This window comes from Herpailurus yagouaroundi, unplaced genomic scaffold, assembly GCF_014898765.1.
Source record: "Herpailurus yagouaroundi ecotype Mexico unplaced genomic scaffold, PumYag 192, whole genome shotgun sequence".
Taxonomy (NCBI): domain Eukaryota; kingdom Metazoa; phylum Chordata; class Mammalia; order Carnivora; family Felidae; genus Herpailurus; species Herpailurus yagouaroundi.
The window spans coordinates 9,070,401-9,087,514 of record NW_024412423.1 but is presented as its reverse complement, the minus strand read 5'-3'; the positions used below and the strand labels follow the sequence as shown (position 1 = coordinate 9,087,514).

Genomic DNA, 17,114 nt, shown 5'->3' with positions numbered 1-17,114 from the left:
GTCACGATCTCGCGGTCCGTGAGTTCGAGCCCCGCATCAGGCTCTGGGCTGATGGCTCAGAGCCTGGAGCCTGTTTCCGATTCTGTGTCTCCCTCTCTCTCTGCCCCTCCCCCGTTCATGCTCTGTCTCTCGCTGTCCCAAAAATAAATAAAAAACGTTGAAAAAAAAAAAAAGAAAAGCTACATGTATCGCTATGTTTATTGCAGCATTATTTACAACAGCTAAGATTTGGAAACAACCTAAGTATCTTTCAACAGATGAATGGATGAGGAAAATGAAACATAAACATATATATATGTGTGTGTGGGGGGATATGCTATAGATGTTCCATATTCCACACTCATTAAAGGGATGAGATTGTGCATGTGCAACAACACGGATGGACCCAGAGGGTATTATGCTAAGTGAAATAACTCAGACTGAGAAACACAAAAATCATAGGATTCAGCTCATAAGTGGAATTAAAACAAATGAAGAAAACAAATGAATAAGCAAACAAACGAAAAGCAGAATCAGGCCTAGAAATATAGAGAACAAACGCATGGGTGCCAGTGGAGGGAGGGTTGCGGGATGTGCAAAATGGGTGAGAGAGAGGGAGATACAGGCTTCTGGGTGCAGGATGAAACAGGGGGAAAAAAGGCACAGCATAAGGAATACGGATAATGATATTGGGATAGCAGTGTAACAGGACAGATGGTAACTACACTTGTGGTGTATACAGCAGAAAACAGAACCGTGTCAAATCACTACGTTGTACGCCTGAAACTAATGTGACATTGTGTGTCAACTATACTCAAAAAAAAACCCAAAACAACAACAAAACAAAACAAAACAAAACAACAACACCAAAAACCAACCCAGAACATCCTGGATGCAGAGACAACGTGGCAGAACTCGATTTGTACCGTGAACATGCTTCCTGCTAACACGTCAGTCCTGTTGAATAGGACACTAGACACGCCACAGAAGAGAATGAGTGACAATAAACAGAAAAGGCAATGACATAGCTTTCTCACCTTAATTAGTTTATTTAACAAATATAGAGTGCATACTATGGGCTGGGAATAATTCTTAATCCTTCAAAGAGAGTAATTTAATCTTCATCACAACCCTATAAAGCGTATCTATTTATTACCTCCAATTTCAGATGAGATCAGTAAGGCACAGAGAGGTAGAGTAATTTGACCAGTGTCACACTGCAAGCCAGTTACAGACCAGAAAACAGAGCTCCAGGGTGTAGCTCACACCATTCTACTTTGCTATCTATTTTACTGGGAGACAGACACGTGTGACTGAAGCAAGACATATTCCCAGAAAAGACAAGTAGAAGCATCATCAGTTTGTTCTGCACACAGACCAATTTCCTTTCATCATACTATTTGATTTACTTTAAGCCACAGGAAAAGGCTTCTTTCAAAGATGAGTGAAATAAGAAAGGTCTAAATTATACCCTACTTTCAGTTTCATCTTAAATTCTGTTATCCATTCTGTATAAATGTAATACTGAAAAAGTCAAGCTTTGCAAGTTCAAAGATGTGATTCTTCACATGCCAGAAAGGATCCCAATCCTGACCATAAGAACATTCTCCCTCTTACCAATCACTTTTTCACTATCCGTGAATTGAGACAGCAATAGACCCTCTGAGGAAAAACATTCCCAATTTTGAAAAATGTTGCACAATTTATGCCCTCCCTGGAAGATCATGGTGCATATTAACACTTTTGACTTTTTAATTACATAAGCATTAAGTACATATGTGTAAAATTTAAAACCTACAGAAAAACGAAATGCAGCCCTACATTAATTAACATGATAAAGGCTCTGGAAAGTCTTGATATGTAGAAACCTGACTAAATTTGTTTAGTGCAGCATTTCTCAAAATGTTAAGATAATGCAGTTTGCATTTCTCCTATGAAACACCTATTGATCTATATTGGAAAACAATGCCCTAGGTGGCTAACTAGTCTATAACAGATCGATGCAATTATTTCTTCTTCATTTTTTAAGCTTATTTATTTATTTTTGAGAGAAAGAAAGAGAGAGAGAGAAAGCACAGGGGAGGGGCAGAAAGGAGAGAGAGAGAGAGAGACAGAATCCTAAGCAGGCTCTGCACTGTCAGCGCAAAGCCTGATGTGAGGCTTGAACCCACAAACTATGAGATCATGACCTGAGTCGACATCAAGAGTCAGACGCTTAACAGACTGAGCCACTCAGGCGCCCCATAATGAAAACTTAATCGAATGCAATCTTTGAAGCCTGCATGAGACAGATGACAGTTAATAATATATGGCAACATGAGTTAACTGTCAAGATGAAAATAAAGAGAGGAATATTCGCTAACATCATTAGAGGCTTATCATGCTCCAGACACTGAATGTTCTATGTGGATTACCTCATTTAATGTTCAAAACAAACATAAAAGGCAAGCATTTATTTATTGATTCTTGTTTCATAGAGAAGAAACTGAGTAATATGCTCAAGGCATGCACTTAGAAAGAGGCAAAGCTGGACTTTAGATACATGCATTTTAAACCCAGAATTCATCTTCCAGTAATTAAAGCGAACTGCCTTCCACTGTGTCCTAGGCAATCCTATCACTTACACATGCAGAATCCCAAGTCATAGGAATAAACTCGGGAATAGGTAATTGTTATGCAGAACTACCAAGGAAAATCTAGGAAAAATAATAGGGTTTATTCACCATAATTTATGTCAAGTATGGATACCTTTGTTACCATAAAACCTTTCCATTTGTGTGTGTCTCCTTTCGCTTTACGAAGGAGCCCGATGATTGGAACATTTTTATTTTCTTCTTTCCTATCCAAAAATAACTGCAGTGACAGCATATTTTCAAATGGTGGTATATTCTACACATAGCTGAAAATAAAAAAAAAATGTATCTGCAGTCAAAGAATTATTTCATATTACTTTTCATTTTTCTTCGGAAGGATTATTCATACATTAATCCCTAATTCCAAAATACAAAATATGTTGTGTTTGTGAGTGAATAGTGTGGATTTTTTTTTATCATTTTCTCCCTACTGCACACTTTTCAAAGTGCTAACATTAAGTTTCTGCAAATCAAATTCTATTTTGACATATAGACTTTTAAGAAGCAAAAAGAAAGTCATGCAAAAAGCACTTGATTTAAAGACCGGAAAAAGTTACTAAAATATGGAATGCCAACTTCTAAAAAATGCACACTTTTCATGTTTTGTTCTCAGAAAACAATATAGAAGTAATGAGTAAGGCACTTCTGCATTACTGAATTCTTCATTCCCTGGTGACCTCTTTAGAGCATCTGAAAATGGGGGGGGGGGGACAAAAAACCTATCTGTAGAAAGAATCTTTTTCTTTCACTCCATACATACTTCTTGAGCCATTACTTTCCTAGATGTTGAGGATTCTGTAGTGAAAAGAAATGATAAGGTCCGTACCCTTAAGGAACTTCCATTTGGCAGGGAGGAGACGGTCAAGAAATTAAAAAACAAAAACAAAAACAAAAACGCATAAATGAGAAATCACAGAGTGGTTGGTAACTACCACGAGAAAAGATACAGAGAGACAACTGTGTGCCAAGTGGCTGAGTGTCTGATAGGGAGTGACAGAGACACATATGAACAGTGACAGCTCAGGCTGATGGTCTGAAAGAGGTACCATAGCCACTGGGGGCTAAAAGAGTGGAAGGGGCCAGTCATGTGCATACTAATAGCAAAGGCCTGGAAGCACGAATGAGTCTGGGAAGCCCAAAGAACCCAAAGAATAGTTTGCGTTGGTAGAGAAGAAGGTAGAGGCATCTGCCTGATAGGTGAGTTCTAGGGTCAATGGGGCCACAGCAGACTGACCACAAGGTACACAAACACGGTAAGGAAACTGAAGGAGCCCTGGTGACAATAGGAGGCCACAGTTTTCAAAATGGGCTGACACTCCTTCTCTCTCTCTCTTTTTTTAATGTTTATTTTTGAGAGAGACAGAGAGAGCAGGGGAGGGGCAGAGAGAGAGGGAGACACAGAATCCAAAGCAGGCTCCAGGCTCCGAGCTGTCTGCACAGAGCCCTACGCGGGTCTCGAACTCACGAACCGTGAAATCATGACCTGAGCCAAAGATGGATGCTTAACCGACTGAGCCGCTCAGGCACCCCATCGTTCTTTTCTGCTTCAACCCCTACTTTGGGTGCTCTGAGGAAAATGGATTGTAGGATGGCAAGGGAGGAAGCAAGGTCTGCTTAGGAATTCATGTAAGGATGGTCTAATTAAAGGATGAGGGGAGTGAAGATGGTAAACAGGAGTCAGGATATGTTCTTCAGTCAGATTTGACAAAACTTCCTAGTGGATAAGACCCGCATGGGGAGTCCAAAGGAGGAAGCAAGAACGATCCCAAGACTTTGGGCCCTGGCAGCTGGTGCGATTATGGAGTGATTTACTGACAGTGAGGAAACTGAAGAAAGAGAAAGAAGAGTGGCAGATCTAGGCATTGATTCTTAAGTTCTTCTTTTGACATGTTTATTTTGCAACACCAATCAAACGTCCAACAGAGATGATGCATGGGCTCTGGGGAGAGGTCAGGGTCAGGGCTGTGAATCTGGGAGTTACTCACATACAGCTGCTGATGGAGCTCTGAAGGACTAGATGAGGTTAGCATGGAGGGGAGGAAGGAAGAGAGCTCTCAGATTGAATATGTGGGCCCAGCAACATCCAGTGGTGGAGGAAGCCAGAAGGATTCAGCCAAGAGCACTACGGAGGGGTGGCCAGTCAGAGGGGAAACGTGAATTGACCAGTTCAGCACCCAGAACCTTGGCAGGTACCACAACAATAACCAAAGAGGAGAGCATTCTGGCTTTATTTCACCTACAGCTTTGCGTTTATAGCAAGTTCACTGGCCGACATCATTAGAAGTACTTGTGTGCCGCCTAAGGTTGAATGTACACAATACTTGTCCAGAATAACTTCCACGGTGTTTTGATTTAACAATAAAATCAAACAAGCCCGTCTCAGAAGCACACTTTCCTGCAGGTTATCAATCACTGCACACATCTGTGAAGAAATGCAACATGGCCACGGAGCTGCTTCATCATTGCACCTGCGGACGTTGCTGCCATTATGCTCTACAAGGTTTCGCTCTTACCATGTTCAAGGTCATTCGCGTGGATGAATAAATTTAAGATCAATTTCATTCACTGTTTTGTTAGGGAACTGCACAATACTGCAAAAGTTCTGCTACATAGTCCTCATATTCTTCTTTTCACTTCACTAACTGAAAAAGGAGACTCCACCGTGGCTGGCAAGTTCGTTGCACATCCCATGTTTAAAAATTCTGAGGACTACTGAATAATACTTATGTTATGTTTTGAGCCACACTTGTTTTAGTTCCTCTCTACCATCACTATTCATCCTTATTTCCTGTACTCGAATTATTACTTCATATCTTCTCTCTGATTTACTTCCAACTCCCTTCACTTACATTGCTTTTATATAAATATATATATGTACGTATATACATATACATACATACATATATATGTATATATATGTAGATATGTGTATATATATATGTATATACATGTATATATGTATATGTATACACACACACACACACACACACACACACACACACACATTGCCATACTCTGAACCTATCAAGGGCAAAACCATGTTTTGGTAATCTTCACATCTTTCACTTCTAACAAAGTGCCCAGTACAAACCACATTTTCACCAAGTGTTGAGTGAATGCATGAATTAAGTAATCTACTAAATTAGTTCAAACTGTTCTTTTTTAGTTTGACAAAAATGATAAAGCTATCAAAGGACTGCTTTATTATATTTAAATTACACACTTAAGAGAAATTTTCAATTTTCCTATTGCTGAGATTTATCAGTCTTCCAAACTGTCCCAACTTTCTTTAATTTGGATATGTAATTTTCATCAGTGTGCTGGTATAATAAACCATTTTGAGTGACAACTGCTATTCAATTGACATTAGACTTTTTTTTCTTAGCCTTAGGAACTAGCAATGTGGTTGAACTCAATAGCATCATTAAATGTTGGATTTTCTCTTTTGTTCAGTGTGGCAAATACTTCTGAAGAAGTATTTTAAAATTTAGAGTCCTGGGCTGCCTGGATGGCTCAGTCAATTAAGCATCTGACTTTGGCTCAGGTCATGATCTCATGGTTCATGAGTTCTAGCCCCACATTGGGCTCTCTGCTGTCAGCACAGAGTCTGCTTCAGATCTTCTATCCCCCTCTCTTTTTGCCCTTACTCCATTCTCTCTCTCTCTCTCTCAAAAATAAAATAAAAACATTAAAGTAAAATAAAGTAAAATTTATAGTTCTTATAAGCGTTATGAAAAGTTACCGTAAATTCTATATCACTATTTCTACTGGTCAACTTTATAATTATTTCAACAGTGAATTCTCTGTTTTCAATGAACTATCCTCAGCTAAAAGAGTTAAATATTAGACCTGAATGTTTTTCCTAGAAAAATTATAAATGAGTTGGAGAGGTTCTATCACTGTCTGTTAAGTACAACAGAAATCTTAAAGGTACAAAATACTTCACTGGAGACCAGATACACTGTCTGGTTGGAGATTACCAAGGCTTTATTCTGATGGAAAATTCTAAGCCTGCCTGCAGTGCTCTGCTTTTTCTGTAAAAGTCATATCAAACAGAATACATGGAAACGAGGCCCTGAATTCTCTGGCTCACTAGGTCAGCTGAAGGTCTTAGGAACTCATATTGAATAAGTGACTTGCAAAATATTAATCAACAGTTAATATAAGAGCTATAATATGAATTTAAGAAATCTTCATTTCTAGTCTTAACCTTCACCATGTGATTTGATCTTGGTTGTGTCATTTAGTTTTATGGTGAAATCACATTATTTATTAAAAAGAAAAGTAAAATAAAAAGCAATTCTAAATATCTCTCCATGAGTATTGCCTATCAGTATAAATATAGACAGGTTTTCTAATCTCTTTCTCCTGATTTAGTCAAAAACTTACCTTTACTTTCCACTGGGTGTGTTTTTATATTTACATAGACCTCAATAACTTGTATTTTATTTACCTGAAAAGTGGAATTTGAGAAGATAGGTATAGCTAAATCCCAACTAGCATTCCTTCTTGTTTTACAAGTAGGACATATTAAAATGAAGACAATTCGTGGTGTGAGTCCTAACTGTTAAAAACCACTGTGATTATTACAACTCCATATCTGAAAAGAATGTTTACTAATTACATTATTGAATTCGCTGTACAGGTGAATTAACAGGCTCTCAACTACAAAATTGATACTACTCAGAGGAATTCATTTCAAATAGGGTATTTCCAAACACACAACCAAAGGATATAACTGATTAAAGAAAAATAGAAAAATATTAGACCTGAATATAGGTCTGAATTAGACCTGAATAGACCTGTTTGAAAACAGGTCAAAATATTCCCAATATTTGACATTATCCAGACATCTTTTACTTTTGGTTTTACATATAATAAATTTTCTCTTCAAATTCAATAGTTAACTGACCATGGCATCTTTCAGATTTTATCTAGTGTGGAAAAATTTAGTATTCATATTTAACACAAAGGATAACTGGAGTCCTGTATAGATAGGAACACTGAAATAAAATTATTACTCCAGAAGCATCACAGCTTAATAAGTAATAAGCCCGTATTCTTTCATATATAGAAAAGTACCGATACCAACGAAATCTTTATTGTTACCCTTTGATCGTGGGAAAATAAAAATTTGCAACAAACGAACATTGTTGACCTTGACTGTACATGTTTTCACTTCATTAAGGATTCACAGCTGTTAAAGGTAATGATCCTTCTTATAGTCACATATGGTGTGGCCGACTATCCCTGAATTATGAATGAGTTCTAAACAACACAAATCAACTTCTAAGGGGAAAAAATGAGCATAATTCAATATTGGTTCTAAATAATCATATATTGTACGTAATTTTTGTTTTTTTAATGGCCCAAATGACTAGTTGTCTGTAGTCAATATTATAAAGGGAAGTTATGGAAATGTAAACTAGTTTTGTTCATAAAAAGCATAGGTATGCTAACATGAACCCATTAATCCTGGCACCTTGAAAGTTAAATCCTACAATTAAATAAACAGTATAAGTATTCCTTAAAATACCTTGGAGCTCCACAGAGCAAACAGTGCTTAATTTCATGGTATTATTATAGATATTTTCCTCTATGGAATTTAAACATAAAACATAACTTCTATGTTGTGAAAATGACATATGACAACTTATACGGTGATAACGGTTAAGCGTCCGACTTCAGCCAGGTCACGATCTCGCGGTCCGTGAGTTCGAGCCCCGCGTCAGGCTCTGGGCTGATGGCCCAGAGCCTGGAGCCTGTTTCCAGTTCTGTGTCTCCCTCTCTCTCTGCCCCTCCCCCGTTCATGCTCTGTCTCTCTCTGTCCCAAAAATAAATAAATGTTGAAAAAAAACTTAAAAAAAAAATGCTGGTATGTGTTGTCCAATTCTCTGCGACCGTCATGTCAGGGTGGGGCTGACCTTCTCGGGCATTTCCTGGTATCCTGTTGTCTGCCTGCAGCACTGTTTCCCTGTTTCATCATGTGGGGAGGTGGGAGTAGGTTATGGAGCTTCTGTTAAAAAAAATTAGAGAACTTTTAAAAATAGCGTATTGACTTTAGACTTTTCCAAACACACTGAACTGAACAGGTGCAGGAGATTATGAAGGGGGGAGGGGGAAGCATGAGTCAGGATGAAGGAACTGGCTATAGCAATGGAGATGGGCACACAGATGAGAGAGAGGAGAAGTTCACATATGAAGTGTGCGCAAGGAGCAAATGCACATGCAGGGGGCTGCATCATGTGGCTGAAAACATAAGAATGGTGGTATAGAGATCAATCAATTAAATGTCCAGGAACTTTTCACTGACTACCTGGTCTTTCTAACAAAAGCTTGCCATATAGCAAGTCACTGGAAATTTTCCTGAGACTAACACATAACCGGTTTTGTTCTGCACACATTAATCGATGCTGTTTTAGTATTGCTGCCCAATGAGTCATTAATGTACAAAAATAAGGACCAGCTCTAGAGACAGTGATCAGGAAGAGAAGGGGCATTCGGTCAAGTGCCAGAAGCCAATATAAATACCCCACAAGCAGTGTGGTGGTGTTGAGTAGCATCTGGAAACCAGAGAGCAATTCTCAAATATTTGAAAGGATGCCTTTTCTTAGGAAACCAAGACTGGCTGTGTGAGGGGCTAATGGACTGAACCAACCTCAGAGAAACATCCCCTAGAGCCTGTTAACAAAAGACTACACTAAATCTGAGCGACAGATGAACTTAGAGCAGAGGCTAAGTTTGGCAGTGCTATTGTAAAATCTCTAAGTACCAGAGGGTAGTGAATACAGAGCCCATGGCCTGTGAGGTCTAAATACAGAGTTGATGGTCCATAAGGTTGCACCCAATCCAGAGATGCTAGATCACTGCTCCCCAAATATGGAGTCCTCAGTCCCTGCCTTAAACCTCCAGTAGCAGGTTCTTCAAATACTGAAGTTGCTATATTTGTACCTTGTTCAAACTAGGTATCCACAAAAGGACATGAGCTATGTCATTCAGTCTGCCCAATCATTCACTCATTCTGTCACTAACTACCTACAGAGCCCCGTGCTTTGTCAGTACTGGTAAAGAGACAGGGCACAATGTTCTCATTATCTAGCTTCTTCCTGTTCAAGTCTTGATTTTCTTTATCTACAAAATAACTTTGAATATTTAATAGTAGAGGAAATGCAAAATCATACTTTGGAATAAGCTCAAGGCAGTTAACTTTATCACTTGTCTGCTTATGATGAATACTCACTCATTCATGAAATACTCACTGAACACCAATTACGTGCCAGGAGCCCTTCTAATTCTGGGGAATAAAACACACCCAGAATCCCTGACCACACTTTTATTATATACATGTGGATTACAGGAAACATTTCTGTTAATAGTGAATTATAATTATAAAATTTGAATGTAAAAATTACTAATTTAAAAAATAATCAGAGATTCATAAACTTCTAATGCTGAAATAGAAAAGCAAAGAAAGGGTCAAAAATTAGGCTATCTATATTAATACCTCTGATGGAATTTATGCATTTTTGTTTTCCCTTCCTTTCCCCCAAAATCGTTTTTTTTAAGTGTATTTATTTATTTTGAGAGGGAAACAGAGACATTGCAAGCAGGGGAGGGGTATAGAGAGAGAGGGAGAGAGAATCCCAACCAGGCTGTGCACTGTCAGTGCGGAGCCCAACGTGGGGCTCAAACTCAGGAACCCAGAGATCATGACCTGAGCAGAAATCAAGAGTAGGATATTTAACAGACTGAGCCACCCAGGTGTCCCGTGCCCAAAATCTTTTATATGAAAAGGCCACTAAAACAAAGGCCTAAGGAAGGGAATGTCGATTTTTCCCATGGAACACTACTGTTTCATTCTGCACATTAAGACACATGGGAGATGGGTTGTAGAAGTAAGGCATCCACGGCCAGACTCTCTAAACTATGGGCCCAGTGAAGATACTAATTTGCTTCTCTTTTCTTATCTCTGAGAGGGAGGTATTAAAAAAAACAAAAACAAAAACAAAAATAAAACAAAACAAAAAACCCTAGAAAACAAAAAAAAAAAAACCCACAACAAACAAACAAACAAACTAACAAAAAAACAAACCACACATGCATCAGATGATCAATGTAAAAATTAAATGAGCTAATACATGGACAGGATTTAATACTCTTTGAAGCACATTAGTGTTTACCCTCACTTCTATTATTAAATCCGAAGAGCACGGCAGAAACAATACACATCAGAATCTTCACCGACAGAAGTTGCCAGAACACTTCAAATAAACAATCTGGAACTTAACACTTTAGCCTTGTCATTAATCTCAGTGTCAAATATTCTCTGGGCAATCTAGCAGCAGACCATGCTGCCATAGTTGAGTCTCCCTATGTTCCCCCTCACAGCAAAGTACAAGTGCCAGCCTCTAAGTTCACTGCCAGAACTCACCAGCTTCATAAAGGCTACCACTTTTATTCATGTTTTCCATTCTGACAGTATAGATTCCGTTCTTCTGTCTGGCAGAGACTGTCTGGCTTTGCACCGTGGAAAAAAAGAAAAAACAAACAACTTACCAAACCATTCTAGCCATAATTTGTGATCTTATTCAGCAACAGAACTTTTTGGCCAACTACAAGCTAAACAATGTCTTCCTTCATTCCCAACCCCCACCATGTATTTCTGAAAGAGTCTCATACTAGGCTAAAACCAAAATGGAAAAAGGTTTCAAAATTATCTGGTAAACATTCGAAGGAAATCATGAAATCGCGTTTCAATTATCCGGAGTATCAGTTCCCATTCTAGAAGGAAAACATCTGAACTCTATGCTTGGAAGCAGCTACTGTGAAACAACAGAATATGTTCTGGGTTTGTTAGAGGGGGAAAGCAGCAAACCTGAATTCTTGACAAATGTGCATTTACATTTTTGGCTTTTGCAGAACTAATCAACATCCACAATCTGTTTTAATAACTCCGTCCTGAGGACTTGCTTATTTTTCCAACAACAAGGGGCAGACAAAAGCCCACAGGATAAAAAGTGAATGTCGAAGAGGTTTTTCAAAAAGCATGATAGGTTTTACGCTGAGCAGGCCCCATTATCTAGTCTCTTTCTGATCAACCACACACATTTGTAAAATGTGTCACATGCACCGGGTCATGGTCTGGTAATCGAAGAAAAAGATGTCTCTGTCTTAAGCTATCATGTTTCTCTAGGAATCAAACACACACCCATACCCACAAGCCCCAAAAACCATCAATGGAATCCATGTGTGCTAGTGTGCTTTGCTAAGGAAAGCTCCATTCAAATTCTAATCAGTATCCAACTGGCTGCAATGAAAGTTCCTGAGGGAAAGTGATAACCCCTTACTCATGTTTAGAACATGACCATCTGAGGATCAAAGGAGATTTGTTTATGGCCAAACAAACTTAATTAATACTCAGCTCTTAGGGTAAGCTTCAGGGCGCTATTGGACTTTTGGTCCAGATTTCTTAAGTGAATCATGTGTCTGGATACAAAGAATTAAAATGGGGTGGCAGGGGTTCAGTCTCATTTTAGTGGCCATCATCTATAGGATCTATGACTGCCTTAAAGAAAAAAGTAATTTTTCAGCATATCAGCCTATCACTATGCTGTTGAAATTGCAACAAGAAACCCAGAAAAGCCTTCAGTAAAAATACATTTTAAAAACTGAATTTAATTATGTGATAGATCATATGTGTAAAGTAATCCTATTTATAATAGGACGATTATAAATATAATAGCAATATTCAAATTTTGGATAATGTGTTAGTTACTTTGTCCAAATGGAAGGTAAAATGATGGTTTGGATTTCATGTAAATGATATGGAAATACCTTTAGGGGATTTAAGTCATGAATTTTAGTAACAAAAGGCTTATAGAATTATTGAAAAAATATAGAGCATGGTCTTCCATAGGGCAATTGGAAAGATTTTTTTCTCAAGATTTAAGAGAAAGAAGAAAGTAGCAAAGAAGTTTACAAACTTCAAATTGAAACCAATTGCAACCTAAGTGCTACCAAAAAGACAATGGTGAAATCTGACTATAAAATCTAGCATACCTCATTTATAGTATACCAACACGAGCTATGATTGCACATTCTATGATTATTCAGAAAACCAGCAATTACACAAGATGCGATCCTTATTTTAAAATTCAAGCTTAATTACCAGGTTTCTCTCACTGTATTTAGATTCGTGCAAGATGCACTATATCCATGATCCATGTATAAATTCATGGGTAAATAACAGCATTATGTGTCCCTTAATTACTGCTGAACTCCTAACTGGATGCTTTTGCCTAAAATCTTCATGAAGTATGCACAACGCTCATGTTTTTATCCAGTAAGAATCTCAGTTGCAGAAAGGAAAGCGATATAATCACTAATCCCTCACTTCAGTAAAATGAAAATGTGACTTTTCAGAATCAAAGTATGATCAAATCACCTAAGTGCTCAATTAAAACAAACAAACAAACAAACAAACAAACAAACACACACAGGCATTAATACCCATGCTGAAAAGGACTTTAACGTTTTGTGGAAGGAGGATGTGAGTAATATATACATGCTTCACTGAATAATGCAATAAAAGAATTGCATGTATTAGCATTTTAGAACCCAAAATAACGTATTTTTAAGATTATCAAATTAAATAATGTATGTATGGAAGCTTTTTTAGCTTTAAAGTATATTTGACTGTAGTTAATATTGATCTCAAAATTAAGAACTCATGTTGCCACATCAGATATTCAGAGTTTAAATAAGAGTTCAGCTTTGAAATAGAGTATTTCGAGGCAGGTGAATTTTGAACCAGTTACCTTCGTTGTGCAAGGGAATTTATTGACCTGGATAGCAGACATATGGAGAGTGATGGACACAACCCATTACCTTCTCGGCTACAAATCTATACACTAAATGGTAAGGAACTGCTTTTCTAAGAGAAACACAGGAATGATTTGATAAAATTTATATTGCTTCCAGTCTACTTTCATGCCTGTATTCCTATTATTTTAATCTTGAAACTTTTCATGGTCTAAAAGCCTGGACGAATGACTCCTCATCCTGAGATTATCATTATCAGTTTCCACATGATTTGACAAATATCCCTGAATAGTTTGAAAGGGGAAGCCAAGGGATGTAAATTGATGAAGAATATCCATTCTTATAAAAGGAAAGCACATATTTTTGGGAGATATGATCTTCCCAAGATGAAGAGTCAGCTCTATTCTGAATATAAGCAGTTTTGAGGATTAATTTGCCTCACAGAATACCGAGACCAGCAGCAGACATCTTCTTTTTGACAACTTTCTGATTCCAGGACGATAATGAGAATGAAGATCTCAGTTTACACTCCAAAACTCCAACCAAAAATGGGTTAATCTCATTTTATTTTGTATGGGTCAAACACAACCACAGAACCATGGATCACAGCAGAATTAAAAATAAAAAAATAAATTGAATTAAATTAAAATTAACAAAAAACAGATGAAATACCATCTAGAAGTTTAGGAAAGCTTAATAATTATCACAGTATACTTTTGAAAGAAATATAATTTTTTTAATGTTTATTGATATTTGAGAGACAGAAACAGAGAGTGAGGGCAGAAGGGGCAGAGAGAGAGGGAGGCACAGAACCCAAAGCAGGCTCCAGGCTCTGAGCTGTCAGCACAGAGCCCAGCACAGGGCTTGAACCCATGAACTGTGAGATCCTGACCTGAGCCAAAATTGGACGCTTAACCGACTGAGTCACCCAGGCGCCCCAAGAAATGTAATTTTTTTAAGTTTATTCACTTTGAGAGAAGGAGACAGAGAGAGAGAGAGAGAGAGAGAGAGAGAGAGAGAGAGCGCACAGCAGTAGGGGAGAGGCAGATAGGGAGAGAGAGAATCTCAAGCAGGGTCCACGTTGTCAGTGCAGAGCCTGATGGAGGGTTTGATCCCACAAACTGTGAGATCATGACCTGAGCCAAAATCAAGAGTTGTACGCTTAGCCAATTGAGCCACTCAGGCACCCCAAGAATTGTAGTTTTATCATTAAAAATAGATTAGTAAAATCTAGCCTAATAGAAACAGCCCTATAATTAATAGATTAAAATGCCTTTTTTCAGGATATAAAACCATGAATTAGTATGCTAGCCATTTTTTTCTAACTACTAAACTGTGTATAAAATTTGAACTGTTCAAGCAGTAAACAAATCTTCACCTTGAAGACATGTCTACAGTTTTGTGTTTCTACTTGTTGGACAGCTTTGCACCAACTACTGTTCACTTCTGCCTCCTATTTTGAATGCTAATGTAATCATCATCAATTCTTTGTTTTAATATGAAATTTACTGTCAAATCAGTTTCCATACAACACCCAGTGCTCATTCCAATGGGTGCCCTACTCAATGCCCATCATCCACTTTCCCCTCCCTCCTCCCCCCCATGAACCCTCAGTTTATTCTCAGTTTTTAACAGTCTCTTATGATTTGCCTCCTTCCATCTCTGTAACTTTTTCCCCCCTTCCCCTCCCCCCATGGCCTTCTGTTAAGTTTCTCAGGATCCACATAAGAGTGAAAACATAAGGTATCTATATTTCTCTGTATGACTTATTTCACATAGCATAACACTCTCCACTTCCATCCATGTTGCTACAAAAGGCCATATTTCATTCTTTCTCATTGCCACGTAGTATTCCATTGTGTATATAAGCCACAATTTCTTTATCCATTCATCAGTTGATGGACATTTAGGCTTTTTCCACAATTTGGCTATTGTTGAAAGTGCTGCTATCAACATTGTTGATACAATAGGGTACAAGTGGCCCTATGCATCAGCACTCCTGTATCCCTTGGGTAAATCCCTAGCAGTGCTATTGCTGGGTCATAGGGTAGGTCTATTTTTAATTTTTTGAGGAACCTCCACACTGTTTTCCAGAGTGGCTGCACCAGTTTGCATTCCCACCAACAGTGCAAGAGGGTTCCCGTTTCTCGACATCCTCTCCAGCATCTATAGTCTCCTGATTTGTTCATTTTAGCCACTCTGACTGGAGTGAGGTGATATCTCAGTGTGGTTTTGATTTGTATTTCCCTGACGAGGAGCGATGTTGAGCATCTTTTCATGTGCCTGTTGGCCGTCTGGATGTCTTCTTTATTTAAAAAAATTTTTTTTGACGTTTATTTATTTTTGAGATAGAGACAGAGCATAAATGGGGGAGGGTCAGAGAGAGAGGGAGACACAGAATCCGAAACAGGCTCCAGGCTCTGAGCTGTCAGCACAGAGCCCGACGCGGGACTCGAACTCACGGACCGCGAGATCATGACCTGAGACGAAGTCGGACGCTTAACTGACTGAGCCACCCAGGTGCCCCCTGGATGTCTTCTTTAGAGAAGTGTCTACTCATGTCTTCTGCCCATTTCTTCACTGGATTATTTGTTTTTCCGGTGTGGAGTTTGGTGAGTTCTTTATAGATTTTGGATACTAGTCCTTTGTCCAATATGTCATTTGCAAATATCTTTTCCCATTCCATCGGTTGCCTTTTAGTTTTGTTTATTGTTTCCTTTGCAGTGCAGAAGCTTTTTATCTTCATGAGGTCCCAATAGTTCATTTTTGCTTTTAATTCCCTTGCCTTCGGAGATGTGTTGAGTAAGAAAATGCTGCAGCTGAGGTCAGAGGTTTGTCCTGCTTTCTCCTCTAGGGTTTTGATGGTTTCCTGTCTCACATTCAGGTCCTTTACCCATTTTGAGTTTATTTTTGTGAATGGTGTAAGAAGGTGCTCTAGTTTCATCCTTCTGCATGTTGCTGTCCAGTTCTTCCAGCACCATTTGTTAAACAGACTGCCTTTTGTTCCATTGGATATTCTTTCTTGCCTTGTCAAAGATTAGTTGGCCACACTTTTGTGGGTCCAATTCTGGAGTCTCTATTCTATTCCATTGGTCTATGTGTCTGTTTTTGTGCCAATACCATGCTGTCTTCATGACGACAGCTTTGTAGTAGAGGCTAAAGTCTAGGATTGTGATGCCTCCTGCTTTGGTCTTCCTCTTCAATATTACTTTGGCTATTCGGGGTCTTTTGTGGTTCCATACAAATTTTATGATTGCTTGTTCTAGCTTTGAGAAGAATGCTGGTGCCATTTTGATTGTGATTGCATTGAATGTGTAGGTTGCTCTGGGTAGTATTGACATTTAAACAATATTTATTCTTCCAATCCATGAGCACAGAATGTTTTTCCATTTCTTCGTATCTTCTTCAATTTCCTTCATAAGCTTTCCATAGTTTTCAGCATACAGATCTTGTACGTCTTTGGTTAGGTTTATTCCTAGGTATTTTATGCTTCTTGGTGCAATTGTGAATGGGATCAGTTTCTTTTTCTGTCTTTCTGTTGCTTCACTATTAGTGTATAAGAATGCAATTGATTTCTGTACATTAATTTTGTATCCGGCAACTTTGCTGAATTCATGTATCAGTTGTAGCAGACTTTCGGTGGAGTCTGTCGGGTTTTCCATGTATAATATGTCATCTGCC

At 38.3% G+C, this 17,114-nt stretch overlaps 1 protein-coding gene across 5 annotated transcripts in view; it reads right to left on the bottom strand.

Moving 5' to 3' along the window:
* PRR16 (proline rich 16) overlaps positions 1-17,114 on the bottom strand; it is a 313,708-nt gene that overhangs the window by 166,199 nt on the left and 130,395 nt on the right. Inside the window, exon 2 of one of the 5 annotated variants that reach the window (XM_040444311.1) lies at positions 8,537-8,628. The exons of 3 other annotated variants lie outside the window; for them this stretch is intronic. In XM_040444311.1, the coding sequence (XP_040300245.1) occupies positions 8,537-8,548 (12 nt within the window). In that variant the 5' untranslated portion in view covers positions 8,549-8,628. Of the gene's footprint in view, positions 1-8,470; positions 8,486-8,536; positions 8,629-17,114 lie in introns of those variants that run through there. One more of the 5 variants, XM_040444312.1, reaches the window with a different exon arrangement.